Genomic DNA, 19197 nt, shown 5'->3' on the forward strand with positions numbered 1-19197 from the left:
ATTAATGTTTTTGTAATGAACAGTGCCAAATATGCATTGAGAGTTGTCCGGAGCACCTTAATGTAGTGGCGCATGGTCATGAAGCCTTGTCTGGAAAAAGTGAAATATTCAAATTGTTTTTCAGTCCCAGTTTGCAGTCTTTTAGGCCTAAGCTTTTTATTCAGTTTAGTTATATAATTCACCAGCAAAACTGTACATTATTGTTGTGTTACAAGATCAGATATCATTCCCATCTCGTCACTTTCTGGCAGACTGTTACCCACCCTGCTGTTCTAATTTTTCTTCAGCCACTCGTGGCATGCCGTGCTCGATCAGACAGATGATCATGGTTTGCATTTTTATGTGTGGCATACTTTTTTAATACTGGGAAAGCGTGTTGACTCTTTGAAGGAAGTGAAATCGGTTTTATAGGGTCTGTGCAAAACAAGTTGTAAGCAACTTTCAGTGATTAGCTGTTGATGCTAGGGCAAATAAATGTTTCGTCAAGCAGAGGTGGTTGTGTGTTATTACTCCTTCTTCCTCTTTTTTTAAAAGGTCAAATGAATTTTTTTCAAGTTTCTTTCCTTTTCCTTAGGTGAACCCTTGTATGCTCCATATATCCTTTAATGCTTTGATGTTTGCCTTTTATAGCTATATTGATGTGAGCCTTGATCCCTCTTTTTTTTCTTTCTTTGCCCTAAACTATTTCTTATTTTTTGTTTGTGCTTAAAAGAGAAAGCGCTAATTAAAAAGTCAGTTAGTTCTCTGCACAAGAGCACTTTTTCATATTGTGCACTGTTATTTTGCAAAGTATTGCTCTACCGTACTGATACCATGTTTTATGTCCTCCCTACATGAGCACTGAAGTCGGTGACCATTGCAACTTCACTGCGAACTTGCCCTCTGATGTGCTAATTTCTCAAAACGTGGGGATGGTTCCTGCGCCTAAAGTTATTAACTGCGTATAGGCATTGGGCAAGCAAATATAGAGCATAACTAAGAAGGTATCAAGTTGTGATGATTAAAAAAAACTGCCATTGTTCATACACTAATTGCTTTGAATGACCCTTTGTTGACCGTTTCTAACACATGTCTTTTTCAGTCATCTGTGCAGTTCAGTGCTTGTATTGAGTTGGTTCTGGCTTAATGAACAGGGAGTGTGTAACAGCGCCCTATGTTCTCCATGCAGTTACGGCCGCCGCAACCAGCAGCCTACCTTTTTGTTCTTGATGTTTCTCATGGTGCCATACATACAGGTTGGTATAGCACTACCTAACTGAAAATTGCACATGGTGCAAATCATTTGACCTGACCACTACTAGAAATACTGTCTTTGTGCTGCTGCATTGTATACTTAATTAGAGTGGACTCACACTATGTGGAAACTCAAGGGACTAGGGAAGTAAGTTATGTTTATCAGGAGTTTCATTTACTGAGCTCAAGTGCGCATGAGATGCTCTTTCAAAAGGGGTAGATACTTTATTGTCGACAGCAGATAATAGGTGTAGCAGGTCTGATTACAAAGGTTCTACTTACAAAGTTTATACTTGCATGCAGCCGCTGACTAAAGCTAGCCAGACAAAACATAATTGCAAAAGGAAAGAAAAAAGACATTTGGTCAAAAAATAGCAGTTTTAGTGAAGCAACAACACTCGAAGTCATCAATAATTTTTTATTTTAATTTCTAGCATGAGCGCATTGTGCGGCCACTTTTGTGCCACCATCGGAAATGCTAAAAAAACTCGCAGCTCACTGATGTTGCCAACTCAAAGAAATCACAGTAAGCTACGACTGCAGTAGAGCCAAACCAACCGCGGCTCCAACAAAAGCCGCTTTGGCAATAATGTAGAGAACTGCCAAGAAAACCGAAAGATGAAAAGCACAAACAGTGATGCCTGTTGCGATGCCACTGAGATTGGCTGCTCAGTTTCATTTTTGGTAATATTTTTAGTTTCGTTTACCCGGTGCTAAAAAAAAATGTAGTTTTGTTTAACGAACTTTATTTTTGCATTGCCTTAGTGCAAAACCAACCAAGCATAAAGCTGTTTTTCTGTAAGCAGCAATTCCGGTTAAGGTATATGTGCACACTTCTGAAATGCCTATTTTTCTTCAAAAAATTGCATATTTCACTTTTACGTTTTCATGCAACCCCACTCACCCTTCTACCTATTGCGAAAAGAATCATGGCTCTTCCTTGTGTCATTGATAAGTTAGAGGCTAATTTGTAGCGTACACTGTACTTGGTAAAACCGAAATTGGTGAATCTTGGTTTGAATTTCTGAGCCCATTGGAGCCCAGCGTACTTTTAGAAGCGCGGTACCATTTTCATTTGTAAATAATTAAAGAAACATGTGTTTCTTAGTACACCATTTTGCTGAGAAAGGTCTTGCTAAATTTTTGTCAGCTTCATGATGTATTTGATCTATTCATCGCCTAACTTAGATAAGTGCTGAACGTAGCAGATGCTGCTGTACATGCACCTTCTTTATATTTTTTTGAAACATATAGCATATGTATTGCGAAGCGGAAGTTTTCATGCAAGTTTTAGAAAAGTATGACGCAAATGATGAATGCATGACATTTTATATGCAATACATATTTATAGCATCACGAGAAAATGAATGTAGGTTTACTTTGTAAAGTACGCTGGGCCTGTGTGTACGCTAGAGGGGTGTGCTTGTTCCCAAAGCACACACGATGGCTTTTTTATCTGTATTTCGACAAAATATTTTTTTGCTCGCTACAAAAGCTTCAGAAACAGTTGCAGGTAAAAAATATATTAACTGGGGTGGGACTCCTGTGCCAATTGTGCCATTTTAATACAAATGCAAATTCCTGCACCAAGCATAGAAAATTGACCGAAATTGCGCCACGCTGTCCCCGAACAGCTTCGGCATGTGTGCCCCGGCAGAGGCTGCAAACAGCGAATGGATTCGTTCTCCCAAAAATAGTGCAGTCATTCACATTCCGCACATCATGCAATGGTGCCTCCCACACAGTTTCTCGTAATTTTTGCACTTATAACACTGCACTTTTCGGCGCTTCCGGCAAATAGCCGGGGCGCGCTCGGCCACTCCCGGCTCTCGTCGCTGCTGTCGGAATGGCCAAGGCAGCTGTGTTTAGAGTGAATTAAAATACGGTTGGGTGGGCCGAGCGGCGCGGTGCTCCCTAGCTAGGGCGCAAAACAATGAAAAATAGGCTAAGTGCGCTGCGCACGAACTAAATACTAGGGTGCCTCGATGTCCTCCTTGCCCGTCTCTGCGTACAGTACTCCATACAGTACACTGCAGTATAGTACAGTATAGTACAGTACAGAAGAGTACAATACAGGGATGCATGGGGTAGCGGGCGAGGAGGACATCGATGCACCCTACTCGATATTAGGGAGGCACCCGCTGAAGCGGGTTCACCAACCGGCCGGCTCTGTCCCCAAGGCCGGTATAATGTACAACTATTCCAATCGGTTTTTATGCCCTTAATTAAGGACAAGGCCTGAGCCATTTTGACCTATCACGAAGGGCTAATGGCGGCTTTCGGGTAAAATCAAATTGGAATTGTTTTACGTTATACCAGAAAGTTAAGCATTAGATGCTTTGGAACCACCCTGGTCTATCACATAAAAATGGCCTTCATAGAGTCTCAGTTTTGCCCGAAAGGTGAAGCATCGATTGCGATAGCAAATTAGTAGACAGCTATACGAAGTAGGGGTAGTAGCTTTATCGGTCGTGTAAATTTGTAATCGTTCGCTTACTAACTAAATTAAGAAGCGTGGTTTCACGGGCGCACAAGCAAATGTGAACGCATCTCACTCGGTCACCACATGCATCAAAACACTGGAGGAAGCGCAGCAGCAGCAGCAGGCGAATTGACTTGTATGCTTCCTCTCGCTTTAATGGCGAAAACACAGCGCACACGAAGTTATCAGAAGTTGGAGCATGCACTCTGTCCCCATCACAGATCACTTTCAAGGTAGGGCCCACCCGGCCGCGCCATATACAGCAGCTGCCGGAGTAGAAACCTTCCCCCCCTTTCTCCCCTCCCCTCCCCGGTGCCTTGCACCTGACAGAAGATGGCGTGCTTTCTCTCCACTTTCCTCTCTTGCGCATGCGAGATTGAGCCACCATCGTTGGCTCACCCTAGCACGCTTTCACTCGCACATGTAGCATACAGTGCATGGCGACGATGTATCACCCTCGGACTTAATACTGAACATCACGGTGACGACGATGACGCCGATGTAAATGTGCCTGGAGTGTCTATATACTTGCTATTGCAATAATAAACCACTGTAGTTCATGACTCTGGCTTCTCTGTAGGGTCTGTTGGTGAAGTGCATTTGCAAGCACTTCACCAACAGTGTCGAGACATTAAAGAAAACGGTATATATAAAAATGTCTTGGGCTATTTTTCGAAATTTCAGACTCACTATTGTAGAATGCATGTTTTTGTGATTGCTATCTATACTTGAAAATCTGCATGCACTAGATGGTTGCTTCAGAGTTCAGCTAGAGACGTTGCTTAAGATAGTTGCAGAACAGCGCTCATGTTGGTTTATTCTGTTTCATCGTGGTTTCGAAGTGCGCTGTCATATTCCATTATTCCACCAAAATTCACATTGACCTGCTCCAAACTGCTTCAAAATGAAATTTTATCTGCTCCAAATTGCTCCAAAAATGAAATTTATTCGGCTTCAAGCTACTCCAAAATGCAATTTTGTCTGCTTCAATGTGCTCCCAATTGCAATTTTACTTGCTCCAAAAATTGCTCCAAGATGACTTTGGGCAGTCCCACCCCTGTGTTAAGGATTACATCAACATTGCTATTTTTCTTCCTAGTTCCTTTCTTGCTGCTGACAAAGATGGCGGTGCTCTTATTTCCTCAGTCATTAAAATAGCGATCAGTGCTGCAGTGAATTTAGATAAATACAATGGTGGTCCAACTGCACCATTTTACTACAATTCGACTTGCCTACTCCTGGCCGCATCCACTCAAGTTCCATTTGCGCCAACTGTGCAAAAGTGCGGTATTTTCGTGTTTTCACAGCAATGCAATGCTTCAGTAGGGTTATGCAACTGCAGTCAATGACTAACTTTTCTGACATGCCCAATAATTTGGACTCTTTCGCGGCCCTGCCACGGTACCCAATAGAGTACCCGGTACCCTTCACCGTCTGATTTTCTGTACTTTTATGCCATGACCGCAGGTCTGAAACAGCATAGATTGAAGCCCCTACCGCCGCCATTTTGATTATCTCGCTGCCTCAAACAGGTGCTCTCGCAAACAGAGCTGTTGGCAGCCATAGCCACCACCACAGCAACGCTAGGCCTAGCTACTTCGACATTCGCTACCAAGCTTCTTGCTGTTTGGTGCCGTGTTTTTCATTAAAAAAATTTGCTGCTGTTAGCAATGGCTTCGAAGCTCGGAAAGCACAACGCGTTGCATAATGCCGGTTCCCAAAAGTAGCATGCTGCTGTGTGCCTCAATACAGCAGTGTAACGCGGTGAAGCATATGCAAAGTATGGCTGTGAAGCATGCCAAGAGTGGGAACAGTCACTGGACACAGTATGTATTCCTTAATTATACACTTGTGTACCCGCTATCTCCTGTCGCAGTATGAACATCGATATGACTAATAAGTGTACTGGCAGGCCTCTAGAGCTATTTCAGACATGCCTGTGGCAATTTGAGCCCTTGGGGACAGTAAAAGTCATGCATTTGTTCGTTTGGGCTGCCCGATTTTTCGGAAGTTTTCGCAGCTACCTGGGAATTCGAAAAATCAGACGTTGACTGTACTAAACTGTATGAATGGATTTGTGAACATTCAAATTCAGTTCGCGACTCGATTATCTACTGCTATATTTTTCGTATATTTAGTGAAATAATTGGCTGAGGTTGATGCATTGCACGCAGCCTTACCACGGTGATCAATTGGTTTTGGGGCAAAAGAAAGTTTAATTCTGGAGTTTTTACCTGGCAAAACTACGATCTGATAATGAGGCACGCCTCTCTTGGTACAAGGGTCGTACGGGTCGTCAACTCCAATAGAAACAATTCCTATACCCGACGATGACAAAGGGAGTGGTGACGAAAGCAGTGCCTATGTGTGAAGATATAGGACCGTTTAGCCACTGGAAGGCATGCAGTTTGTATCACATGCGTGTGTTCATGCACGCGGATTTACGCGCTTGCTCATGCAGTTTGGAACTTTCTGTCGATCTGCCAACTTCTGTGCATGATTGCAGTTGTTGCTGGCTTCGACGGTTGTCAAAAACGCGGTTGCATGATATCTGAACTGATCGCCAGTTAGCCACTTATACAAACATATTAGCGTCAAGCTCTCTGCACCGTTTTTGGCCAACTGCCAATTTTTGCAATGGCACACTGTGTTGACCATTGGCCTAATTGGTAATGCTTCGAAAGGTCGGTTGGGTACCGGTGACAAAAGTTAAGGTTCTACGCCGAGTCGACTCGCAGAGGCCACATTACATATCGGAAGCTGACAGACCGCCTCGCAACGAAAGCAAGTGTGCGGTATGGTATGAACATTGTTCTCCAATGTCATCACCATCTTTACGACACACCGTACAGAGGCATCTCATCGTGGCGCTGTTCATAGGTGCATAGTCTCTTGTCAAGTTTCTAGCATTGTTATACACATTTTGTCTAGTTTGGTAAAGCATATCAAAGCACATCTGTCATTTGGAAGGTGCATTAGAGATTTGCGATCCCTTTTTGTCTTTTGCCTGATAGTGCAAATTATTCTAGCTCATTTGTAATTTTATGTCTGTCTTGCACCCAGGCACATATCTTTGTTCTCATTAGCCTACAAAACTTAATTTAATTGTTTACAAAATTAAGTTTCTTGCCAAACCAAATAAATATGTTTGCAACATACTGTGCATGGTATACCGTCCATGGGAAGACAAGTTTAATTGGTCGCTGTTGGCTTTGTGTTTTGCTTCACTCTTGAGCAGGACTTACTGGTTGTACAGTAATAACAGGCTTCGCCAAATGGCTACAGACTACTGCTGTACTACTCCCAAGTGTTTCAAAAAGACGAATTTTTCTGCTCTGAAGCTGCTCCAAAATGCTGGTATGGCTGCACCTAAACTGCTCAAGAATTACATTTTTCCTGCTCAAAAAATTGCTCCAAATCCTAACCTGGCTGGATCACAACTGTAAATGAAAAGAAATGTATAGGTATCGTATAAAGATTATTAAATAAGACAGATAAATTAAACAGGATTTTATTACAAATTAAAAAGATATGTGGGAGGAAACAGAAAAAACTAAGGCGGAGAGTTGTGGGCGGTTTGTGGACAGTTTCTCTGCCAATCAAGATGATTTGTGCAGTAGTAGGGCAACTTACATTGGGGAACCAGACGTAGGTCACATCTCTTGCAAGGTCAGAGAATTCTACCGAAAATGTCACCGAGCAAATCATACAACAGGACTGTAATGCAAGAACTGACTGTCATTGGAGGAGATGCCACCAGTCTTTTGAATGTTTCAACTACTTCTGAACCAAATGCTGAATACTTTTGTCTTCAATGCCTGCTTTAATCCTAAAATATCACATCTAGATCATTAATAATATATTTTCATTGCATGTGCCTCTGAAAGCAACACCAAAGTCCTTCCCCATTACTTTGTGAAGTCATGCTACATACTTGAATAGTAAAAATACCTCCCTGCAAAGAATATTTCTCACTGAAATGCTAATTTTGCTATCAGAAGGTCATGCGGGCTTACATAAAGTTTCATTTGACACTTCGCTGCAAGCCTTTCTGATATAGGCAGCTCCAAAATATAGCATACACATTTGATGACCTTCCTCAAGTTTTGCTCCCATAAAGGCCCAGCGTACTTTATAGAGCACGGCATTGTTAGTGTTTCAAAGAATAAAGTGCAACTTGTGAAACTTTGACAATGCAGTCGCAGAGTGAAAAGAGCATCTGGTACCAAAGATCAGCAAATTTAACTGGTTGCTTTTTCTTAGGTCTTCAAGGGTTAATGTACTTTCTGTTCTTAGAATGTTAAACTCTTTCATTACTGTGCCTATAGAAATCAATCAATTTGATCTACAGTTTCTCTACCCGTTGTCAAATGTTTCCATTAGAATTCTTCAACTAGGGACATCATGTGCCATCTGAAATGACTGAACGTTATCTATTTCTTAGATTTTATAATTTTGGGTATGTTGGTGAGTCTGGAAAAGTAAACCTTTGACTGGAGGTATCGTCAAAACTAGCCTGCAGTGCTCATAGCACTGTGATAAAAATATTCAAAATTTGCATTCTAGTTGACTCGGCAATGTGATTTTTAAATGAGAGCAGTGGTGAACACAAACTTCTCTCAGGTTAATTTTCTGATCTGATGTATAAGCTGTTTTAATAATGTCTCAAACAACGATGGATGCTCATGAGTGCATGTTATTTTGATAATTGTGTTCGACTAATATCAAATGCAACATTGTTTTCCCCACCGTGGGTTGCTTTTATCCATCAGCGCTTCAACAACGTATGTACAAATTATTACGAGCAGTCCTTTCCATTGTGTGGCGTTTTTACTCGCACAAGAGCACGCAGTCGATTTCAGACCCATTTGCAACTGAAGCTTGACTAGCTGTCTTATCACTTACATTTTGAACACCACTTGTGCAAGGGCCCTTATTCATTACTGTACAATATTTTGCAACACTCCTCATTACTGTACATCACTGTAAAGGAACTGAGCAAAGCACGCTTAGGCTTCAGTGCCAGTTGAATGCACATTAGACCACCTTGCTTGCACAGAACAGCTGATCAAACGTAATAATCAAGTATGAGGAATCTTCTGCATGCTTCTGCAGAAGGCAGTAAAAAATAAACCAGGTTTCTGCTGCAATGAGTAATAACTATTGCTCCTTGTGGAATAAAACTTGCCCATTTTGACATTTGCGAAGCTATTGATTTTCTGTGTAGCATGTGCATCACTATGGCTAGTATTGATGCCAAAAAATGCTCATAATTTTTTTTCCATGATCTGACTTGCAAGTTTTGGGAACTACGAAGCAGGTGCACATTTTTTATATTTCAGATTGTTTTTGCTCTCAGTACTTGTACAAAGAATTAATTATTACTTATATTTGTATTCCTTGAGGTGTTTCTTTGAAGTTCCCTATACAAATTCTCAAAACTTAATTGAGCAGTTATTGATGCTATACATCATTCGAAAATACCAGTGATGAGGCTATAACTTTATGTGTTGCAGTATACGTTGCGACTACATCTTGAAGTATAATGTCAAAACGTAAAAGCACCAAAAGTGAGCTCATTTCTAGTGGTAACAATATAGTCAGTATGTAAGTTAATTATTATTCATTGTTCACACCAACTATATGTTGTGAAAAACGTAATATATTGCAAATATTTTGCTGAAAGCTTGTATACGGGGGCGCATCAATGGCCTTATTTGGCAGTACCTGTAGGAGAGGACCACATTCCAGAGGCATTGGGATTCAAAATGGATAGAAGCATTTACTGGTCAGCAGTCAAGATAACCGAGCGATGAGTATTGGCAGGAAAACAAATCTCGGTGCCCTTCCACTGTATGAAGGATTACCTCCACCGCGGGTTGGCCTGGCATTGCACTATCTTCGGGATCGGCCCACATACGAGGAGTGCTTAACACCTGCTTCACCTCCGCCGCGGGTTGACTCTGCATCGCACTGTCTTCGGGATCGGCCCACGTATGGGGAGTGCTTAATGCCTGCTTTACCTCCGCCACGGGTTGGGCCAGTATTGCACTAGCTTCGGGATTGGCCCATGTATGGGGAGTTTTTTGCTTACCACAATGACACGAAAATTTCCTTGGACGGTAGAGGTATACAGCTTCGCTGTAAAGAAAAAAGGAAGGGATTCACAGAACCGAAGCCGTTACAGGCACAGGTAGCTGTACAATATAAAGACAGAATTAATGAAAAAAGAAAAATTGAACTAAAGACTGGCAAAATGCTAGACTGATAGATCAACCTGATTAGATCAAGCAGGCTAAGTTACTGCAGTCAAACCTACTTATAACAATATTCAAGTGCCATGAAAATTCCATTGTTATAACGGATACTTGTTATAACTGGGTTGCATGAAAAAATCAAAATAGGGAGATGGCAGAGCTGATGTCAGAAAACTGTATAGACGGGGAGGCCAGTGCCCCTCCCCACCACCTTCCTCCGCTCGGCTGCTTATTGTGTTCACTCGTTTAACTGCTTCCTGGACGCTCTGATTGCGTGTAACAAGCCGCGGCTGTAGGCGTTAAAGAATGGCACTGTTATAACAACTGCAAAGAGGTGTCACAGGTGGCAAGCGATACGCAAGCACCGCCGAGGCATCACTTTGGTGGTCCCAAAAGGGGCCACCAAAGTGATGCCACCCGTGGGCCACCAAAGTGGGCCACCCGGCGCCTTTGGTCCCAAAAGGGTCCCAAAGACGCCGCCGTTGCAATCACGCGGCGGAACCGAAACCGCGAAAGCGCATTGCCACTGAGAGCGAGAATACCTCATGAACGGCGCTGATAAACAAGCTAAGAGCAGCGCCAATCAAGATAGAAATCAACTTCCACCGCCCTGCAAGAGAGTGCCGACAAAGAAAATGACGTTTCGTGCGCCTCCATTGCGATCACGCGGCGAAACCGAAACCGCCAAAGGGGTGTTGCCACAGTCTGAGCGAAGCGCTGAAGCTTGCAGTCAGTTCTGTTTATCTCCCCAAGAAGGTAGCACAAATTTCAAACGCTTCTTGTAAGTGCTAAGAGGTGGCAGCACCTCTCGGTGAGCACGCATCGTCATTATGGCGCGAAATTTCAAACGGAGGGTCGGAACCGTACCCGTACAGCAAAGACCTTACGGGACAGAAAACCGCCGACGTACATGTACGGCAAAAACCTTCAAAGGGTTAAGCTTGACCTCTTTGATGCTGTCTGTACTGAATGCTCATGAGCAGATAAAGTAGAGCCTCCTTGATATGTTCTGGAAAAAAAAAAAAAGTGAGAGTAGTGTACTAGGTGGGAAAATGTACAATCTGAAAGTAACTAAAAAATGTTTACAGCCTCAACTTTTGTTAACATATCGCGTAATGCAAAGCATTGCGCGGATCGTTGTGGCACGAGACGCCGACGCGCGTCATGCTGGTGGTGCTCGGGCGGCCCGAGATGCATTTTGTTGTTTTCCTATTGCAAGGGGTTTTAAAGGGTTACGGGAAACCGAGACGAAATCGAGCTGATGGGCGATGTCGGATGCCGCCGAATCGAAACGTGATGGTCACATCGCGCCACCTACAGCAGGGAACGACGAAGTGTTTTGATTATCACCTACTAAAAGCGTGCTGTACGCTACGAATGTCATTACGCACCATGCGCTGTAAAACAGATAGGTGAAGATGCGTATTGCAGTGGGTTTGGCGGCGATAGCTGTGAATGCGACGTGCGATGACACTGGTGGAGATTCGCTGGTACCGGAATAAGAAACTGGGCACACCATCATTTTCACTTGAGACAGGTGGCTATACATATACTATTCTCTATCGCGCGCTTCTCAAGCCTTTTCTTGTTCACATGACATCTAGCGGCCGGAAAACTCGTAGAATGGCAGTCTGCAGCAGGGAATGGCGGCGAGTTTCGGTTATCGCCTATTAAAAGCGTGCGCTACGCTTCTGGCGGCACCATGCGCTGTAAAACTGATAGATGAGGATGCTTATTGCTATAGGATTGGCAGTGATAGTCGTGAATGCCACGTGCGATGACCCCGGGGAAGATTTGCTGGTACCGAAATGAGAAACTCAGACGGGCGGTCGAGTATTGTGGTGAAGCTGCCATGGCGGGTGACTATATACTGTTCTCGATCACGCGCGCCTCGTGCATTTTCTTGTTTACACGGGATCTAGCGTCCAGAAAACGTATCATAGGATCACACTTCAGTGAAGTACTGAATGTTGGTGCCAGAATATAGTGTTTTCTTTGAACGTATGAACCGGTAAAAAATGAGTGTAACTCTGTTGGGTAATTTTTTTTGTTCTCGATTGCGAACGTTGGCGCCGGGAAAACGTCCGCAACCTGAACGTATCTACAAGGTTCTACTGTAATTGTTACTTCTTGTCTACACAGTCTACACAGGACAATGACTACACAATGTATCTGCTGCGCGTGGCTTCTGAGATGTCAGTGGCAAGCTGCATAGTCTTGTCTACTGTGACCGCCACAGGGTGCTGAAATGAGCACTTTCGCCATATTTCGCTGTAGGGTGCCTGAATGCTCTCCTCTGAATGTTCTCCCTCTCCCCCACAGAGTGGGGGAGAGGGAGAACCCTCTTGGCTTCTCCCCTATGTAGTTTCCAGCACGCTAGTGGAGATGGAAAGAGAGAAAGCTGTGTATCAGTGTGATAACTTCACCATGCTTGAAGGATTCTAAAAAAATTTTTGTTGTGACATTTGAGAGACGTCATCCTTTAATAGTGAGACCATTCTGTGATTAGTTAGAAAAGTGCATTAGGATTCCTTGAAGCAATTTTTGCTTACTGAGGTTCTAATTTATGCAAATTTATGTAATGCATACTGTAATGTATGTACGCTTTATTTGCGCTAATGATATGTTTGTGGACAATTTGTTACTCTCTAGTGTATTTTGTTACCTTGCTGCCTGTCATATCTTGTGTTGGCTGAGAACATGCTCCTTCTTTGTTTCAGGATACTTGTCATCATTCTGCAAGGTTCTTTTGGAGGAGCTGGACAACATTCCAGGTGACAGTCGCACACAGGTGGGCTTTGTAACCTTCGACTCATCGGTGCACTTCTACAACTTGGGCGAAGGGCTTAGCCAGCCACAGATGCTGCTCGTCTCGGACATTGATGGTGAGTGCAAAGATTGGCATCTCTAAAGTGGTTTCTGTGGCAAATGAAGCAAAACGAATATGTACCCCCTTCTCAGAACATGCCTATTACATGAACGGTCGAAACGATGACTGACTGTGTATGTAATACACAGTCGAAGCCACTGTCACTGTCAACATTTGTCATTTGTCAACTTTTGTCAACATAGCCAAGGTGCACTGTCAACATTTGTATGTGTTCTATGGTAATATACCGTTTACTACAATGATGCCACTCCCATGCCACTTTGTTGGTTATAATAATTAAATCTGGCTAACTGGTTGTGTTTTCCAAAAGGTGAAAAAAAAAAACTCACAAAATCGTAGAAAGGAAAAAAAGTCAGCTGTTTCATCACACTTATCCTTATGCCACGCACTCCACATGTCACACCTTTGTCACATTCCCTTGGGGTGGGAGTGGAGTGCTACCTGCTTTGCCATACCCGCCCTTGTGCTGTGCATCCTGCACGGCACGTCTTCATCGCATCAAATCGCTAACCTCACGTGCCCCTCTCCTGTCTACCTTTCACCGTTTTGCCGACGTTAAAAGGGGTACAAGGGAGACTGGAGAAGGGCGACAAAGGCGTGTCATGCTGGGTGCGTGGCATGAAGGCAGGTGTGGCGAAGCTGGTGAACCTTTTTTTTTACTTTTTCCTGGATTTCATGTTCCCTTTCTTTTCGGTGCAGACATCAAGTAGCCAGATTTAATTTAATGGCTAATAATGCCACGTGGGCACATTTTAGTGAGCGGTTTAATTGATCATAGAACAAACACAAAAGTTGAAGGTTCAACAACTGCTCATTGTTATGTCCGAGTACAGTGAAACCTCGTTAAACCGTAGTTGGCCGGAGCTCGGAAAAAGTATGTACTAAACGGTAGTACTGTTTAAGCGAAATAGCATGAGATCGCCCACTTACCTGTCGATAACGGAACTCAGAGAGAGTGTGATGAAAGGGGAAAAAACATGCAGTATTTATTCACTTCGCGGGACGTAAGTGTTATTTTCGTTTGATGTCACGGCGGCCTAGCACGACGACAGCGGCCTCAAACTTACTGAAGCTGCGTGCCAGCTTCTCAGCCAGCCCCCCTCTTCTCGGCAAACACTCGCACGGCACGACAGATTCCTTTGGCGTTACGTATTCTCCGTGCACGCGCGCAGTAGTGCTGCATAAGTCCCGTGGCGCCTTTTTCATTGCCGGGTGCCGGAGTTCGCAAAACTTTTCGTTTGGAATAGTTACGTTATCGCGCCCCTGTTCTTGCGACGATCGCATTCACGAGGCTGACGTAACGCGCAGCTTCTGCCACTGTCGGGCCTGAATAGCCCGTGCTGTCGATTTCCGTGTCGTCCTCATCACTGTCGCTAGTTGACACTTCGGCAGCAACAGCGGCAACGATGGTGAATAGTCGAACCTCGTAGCCGACATCTCTTCGCGGTCGCAGCAGCGCTGCCGAGCAACTTCGCATTCCAAATGCCACACACTGTAGTCAACAGCAGATCCATGTCGCAGGCCAGCGCCGACTTCTTCGTGTCACGTTCGGTAGCACGGACGATGTCTAATTTTTCTTCTATGCTGAGCACCCGGCGTCTTTTTTATCCTAGCTTTGACATGACGCGAGTCCTCGCTTGCACGACGCCACAACGCTCTCTGGCATGGCGTCCATGCGGCGTCGAAATGATGTTGATGCTGATGCGGCTTCACATGCAAACGCACAGGGCGCTTGGAGGCCGTTGTACCGATCTCCGAGGCTTGTTGTTCTGCCGGGCCGCCCAATGGAGACGACGCACCGCCATGTTTGCGCGACGAAAAGTGGAAACGCTACGTTTTAACCGATGCGTACGCAATAAGCTGGTACGGTTAATGCGGATACAAAATACATTATGTTCAATGGCCGCTGAGTCGGGGAATTGACTTTACTACTTTTAAACCGAAACTGCTGTTTAAGCGGGTACGGTTTAACGAGGTTTTACTGTATTGTTAAAGCTGGTAATATGAGTGGGTTTGACTCTGCTTCTTTCTGTTTGAATGTTTGTACCGTCTGCTTTTTTTTCATGTAACCTGGTTATAACAATTATTGGTTATAACAATAGGATTTTCTTGGCACTCTAATATTGTTATGAGTAGGTTTGACAGTGTGCACAAAACACACTCAAGGGCCTCAAGTTCTTTGCAGGCTGTTAAGGCTGCTAGATGCACTTGTCAAAAGTCAATCATTGAGGAAGGTTGTTTAGATGTTTAGGTTTCATATCATGCCATTTATTTTAGATCCTTTCGAATATAGTTTAAATGAACATGCACATTGCATACTGATTGCCCTCACAATCTTCTCTCCTGAATATTTGTGCACTGTGAGGAAACAAAAAATTAAAAAAAAGAAAACATTCCTTGCTCCCTTCCGTGGCCTTTCCAGTGCTTCTTTATGTGCAGTAATGCCAGTAGGGTGTGGTGGGACATCAGTAGGGCGGGGCAGGGGGGGGGGGGGCACTATCGATTGGTTAATCTATGAGTGACACCTGTTCCCCTGTTCCATGTGCATTGTTTGGTAGACGCTGCAGTGCCTAGCGAGTGTCAGCCGAGTTGTACAGTTGCACCAATGCCAACAATATGCAGGCGCTAAAGTCGGCTACTCATTGGTAGACACTTTTACTGTAAGATTAGCTTATTATAGTAGACTGACGACTATCAGTTGCTGCGCTTTGACGGGTGATTGTATAAATAAGGCCGTAGGGCGTGGTGGGACATCAGTAGGGCGGGGCGGTGGGGCTATCGATTGGTTAATTTATGAGTGACACTTGTTCCACGTGCATTGTTTGGTAGACGCTGCAGTGCCTAGCGAGTGTCAGCCGAGTTGTACAATTGCACCAATGCCAACAAGATCCAGGCGCTAAAGTCAGCTACTCATTGGCAGTATAGACTGACGACTATCAGTTGCTGCGCTGTGACGGATGATTGTATAACTAAGGGAAACAAAGCCAGCCGATCTACTGGTGATTGGCCACTTAGTGAAGCCACTGACAATCACACTGACAGTGTGATTGCTATTGGGGGCGAGGAGTTACGGATTCACCATCTGTCGGAAGCGCCTCCCTTGCATAGTATGAGGGATTACGCGGTGCGCTCCTCATAGGTTTTGCTTACGGCGCTCAATAAAAATACCACGCGGCCGCCCTCCTGGACATTTATGTAAGTACTCTCAAAACGAGAGAGGTTTTTGACTGTCCATATAATAATCTTGGGCAAACTGAAAGCACAGAATCGTTTACAGATGCTATCTCTTTACCGAATACGTACAGTGAACGCCACTACGCGCGGTCGCCGCAATGGAGTCTCCCGAACTGGCTTCTTGCGTGAAAGGTAGACAAACGCTGAAAGTATACTATGTGAAATATGTTGTTATAGTAGGCTGTCTGTATAAAGAAATGGGGCATAACAGAATGAAGCTTCAATGCGGCGATCGCATGGGTTCGCAACAACCGACTGCGCGTCTGCATGCATGTATGCGCACAATATTTTGCTATCGCTGTGAGCGTGTTTTCGCACCGTATGTGTGTGCATGCCATGAGTTTTAGGCCACAGCATATGAGCATTTGACAGTACACTAGCAACCATTGTTGCGTGGACGCTATCAGAACTGTCCAAAAATAATTTCGTTATAGAGACTTCGACGCCTACGGTGACTATGATGCGCCGTCGTGACGAATCAATCTTTTTTTGTCTTCTAAATTCTTGGATATTTCAATATTATGTCTCAAGTTGCGTCGCACTGTATGTTTATCGGTCTTCTCAGCGTGCGATTTCCCTCTGCTTTTTTTTGTAATCCGGTTCATTAATTCATAACACAAACATGACCATATGCCATGCCTTTCTTTAATGTGCGTCTTACCGCTCCCTTTCCGTTCCAGTGACTTGCCAGTACCTAGCATCAACAAGTTCATAGACCAAACCGTCCTGACATTAGCCAGGCAACGGGCGCGGGCGTGCGTCTCAGTGCGCGTTTTCTGCTACTCACCGAACATCGCGCAGTCCCGGCGCCGTAGCAGAAATCTTCCTCGCATGTGTGCTTGCTGCATACCCGAGTTGTAGCCAATGGCTGTCTGCCGGTTCTAAATTTCGCCAGCCAAGCTTGACGCAGCTCCTTGCCTTGCGGCTACGTGTGAATAAGGCTGACACCGGACTCTGTTGCATACGTGTGGCACTACGGCACCGAGCAGTAGCCTACCATGCTGCGCGCCTCCAAAGGCAGCCACTGCCTATTATGGTGCTTTCAAATGTTGTCAAGTTGACACCCAAGGCGGTAAAGCCTCACCGCTTAATCAGCACCGTGGCGCTGGTGGGACTTTAAGCTTTCGTTTTCAGCTCGCTTCGGCGCGGCCGCTGTGTTCATGGGATCTCTCATGCCACGTCATGCCGACGGTGGCACCAGCTTTTCCAATGGTGGAGCTCGCCGCCAATACAGTCAAACTCACTTGTAACAATATTTAATGCCACAAAATTCCATTGTTGTGACCAATGATTGTTAAAACTGGGTTGCATGAAAAAAATCAAAGTGGGGGGATGGCAGAACTGTTGTGAGAAAACTAATGGTAGGAAGGCCAGTGCCCTCCCCACCACCTCCCATCAGCCGGCTGCTGATTGTGCCGGCTGCTGATTGTGTCGGCAGCAGATTGTGTTAACTTGTTTAACTGTTTAACTCTGCGTCCTGCGCGCTCCGATCACATGTAACAAGCCTCAGCTGTCGCTGCTATAACTGCAAAGTGGGGTCACAGGCGGCAAGTGACTGCGAGCTCCGCTGAGGCATTGCTTTGGTGGCCTCAAAAGGGGCTCTTTAAAGAATGTGGAAAGGTTGCTGTGGCAGCGTCTCAGCTTGCGAAATCCAGAAGAAATGCTGGGGTGAGACCGCCGCAGGCATCTCGCCACGTACTCCTCACTGGCTTGCACGAGAAAACCCGATGTCCATCAGCTTTGCTTTCTTTACGTGGAGCTTGCCGACATCCATCTCCAAGGCATCCAGGGGCTCCATATAGTGCAGCGGAAGGTCACTCGCGAAAACGAAGCCCGGGGGGACTGAATCATCCGCATGGCCTCCTGCAAGGACAACGTTGAGGCAGCCCGGCCTGCTGCGTCATCGCTGCCATCGTTGCTGTTGCTGTCACCATCGCTATCTGATGTAGGCACGTTCGCGATGATCGCCTGATCAGTTAAAAGCACTTCATTTACAAATTTATAGCAGTGTGCTTTCTTTTCGCCGGCAATGTCGTGCATTGCCAATAATCAGCAGGCAGACCAGCCGTCTTCCGTTTCAGCGATGAGTCAAATGAGGCTCAGAAACCATGCCACCAGGAACGACTTCGACGCATCCAACAAAGACGAGCAGAAGTGGCTTAATCCGTTAGCAGAAGTGCTCGGTATGAGTGGCCAGCAAGCAATCTGGGAGCAGCGCCCACCACTGTCAATGAAGTTGGCGCGGTCCATTCGTGTTTTGGAGAGTTGCATGGCGTTGAGCTGTGGGTGCAGCCCATTCGTGTTCGGAGCGGTGGAAAGGCAATGGGAGAGAGGCGCGCAAAGCTGACGATGCGGAGAAAGCTGAAAAATAGCATGTGGTGGCATGCAGCGGCTCAAATTTCTCTTTTTCTTTTTTCTTTTCAAGGATTTCGCATTCCATTACCTTTCGGCACAGACACTCAGTAGCCAGACTTCTTCATTATAACTGTTAATGTGGCATGGGGGAATTGTAGTAGGTGGATATTTCACCATAGAAGATAAACACAAGTTGTCTGTGCAGCAGCTTCTCATTGTTATAACCATTGTATTGTTAAACCTGGTACAGGTATAAGTGGGTTTGACTGTATTTAACTTACACTTAATTGCCCTCAAAATAAATTTAACATGCTTATATAATTAGGTTAGGCCTAGTGCACCTGCTGAGTTTTTGCACCTGCCACCGGTGGATCTGAGGCAAAAGATGAGCTAGCACAACCAATAAAAGTGTTTTGAGTTACTGTAAAAACCTGAGTACAGCATGAACCCGAATATAATACGAGGGGTAATTTAGGGACCACACAAAAAAAAAAATGGTAGGCAACCCTAATCTTTGACATAGGTGTGTCTCAGTGGCACTCGCACAAATGTCTTTCCCCTGACACGATATGCGGACGAGGAGCGAGGGAGGGTGGCATTTTTACAATTGTTAGTAGGTACAGTGGGGCGTGGCGTTTCTCGTGGCACTCGACGTTTCCGCACAGGCGTGAGTAAGAGTAGGTGCAAGGGAGAAAATCTGGGGGCCTTTGCTCCTTGAATATGTGACTCTGCCTAGGCACTACGGA

General features: G+C 44.8%; 1 protein-coding gene across 3 annotated transcripts in view; it reads left to right on the top strand.

The window, feature by feature from the left end:
• Positions 1-19197, top strand: part of Sec24AB (Protein transport protein Sec24AB) — a 140120-nt gene that overhangs the window by 57692 nt on the left and 63231 nt on the right. For all 3 annotated transcript variants that reach the window (XM_065432844.2, XM_065432846.2, XM_065432845.1), the window contains 2 exons: positions 1169-1235; positions 12693-12857. In XM_065432844.2, the coding sequence (XP_065288916.1) occupies positions 1169-1235; positions 12693-12857 (232 nt within the window). The remainder of the gene's footprint in view (positions 1-1168; positions 1236-12692; positions 12858-19197) is intronic.

This window comes from Dermacentor albipictus, chromosome 1 (assembly GCF_038994185.2).
Source record: "Dermacentor albipictus isolate Rhodes 1998 colony chromosome 1, USDA_Dalb.pri_finalv2, whole genome shotgun sequence".
Taxonomy (NCBI): Eukaryota; Metazoa; Arthropoda; class Arachnida; order Ixodida; family Ixodidae; genus Dermacentor; species Dermacentor albipictus.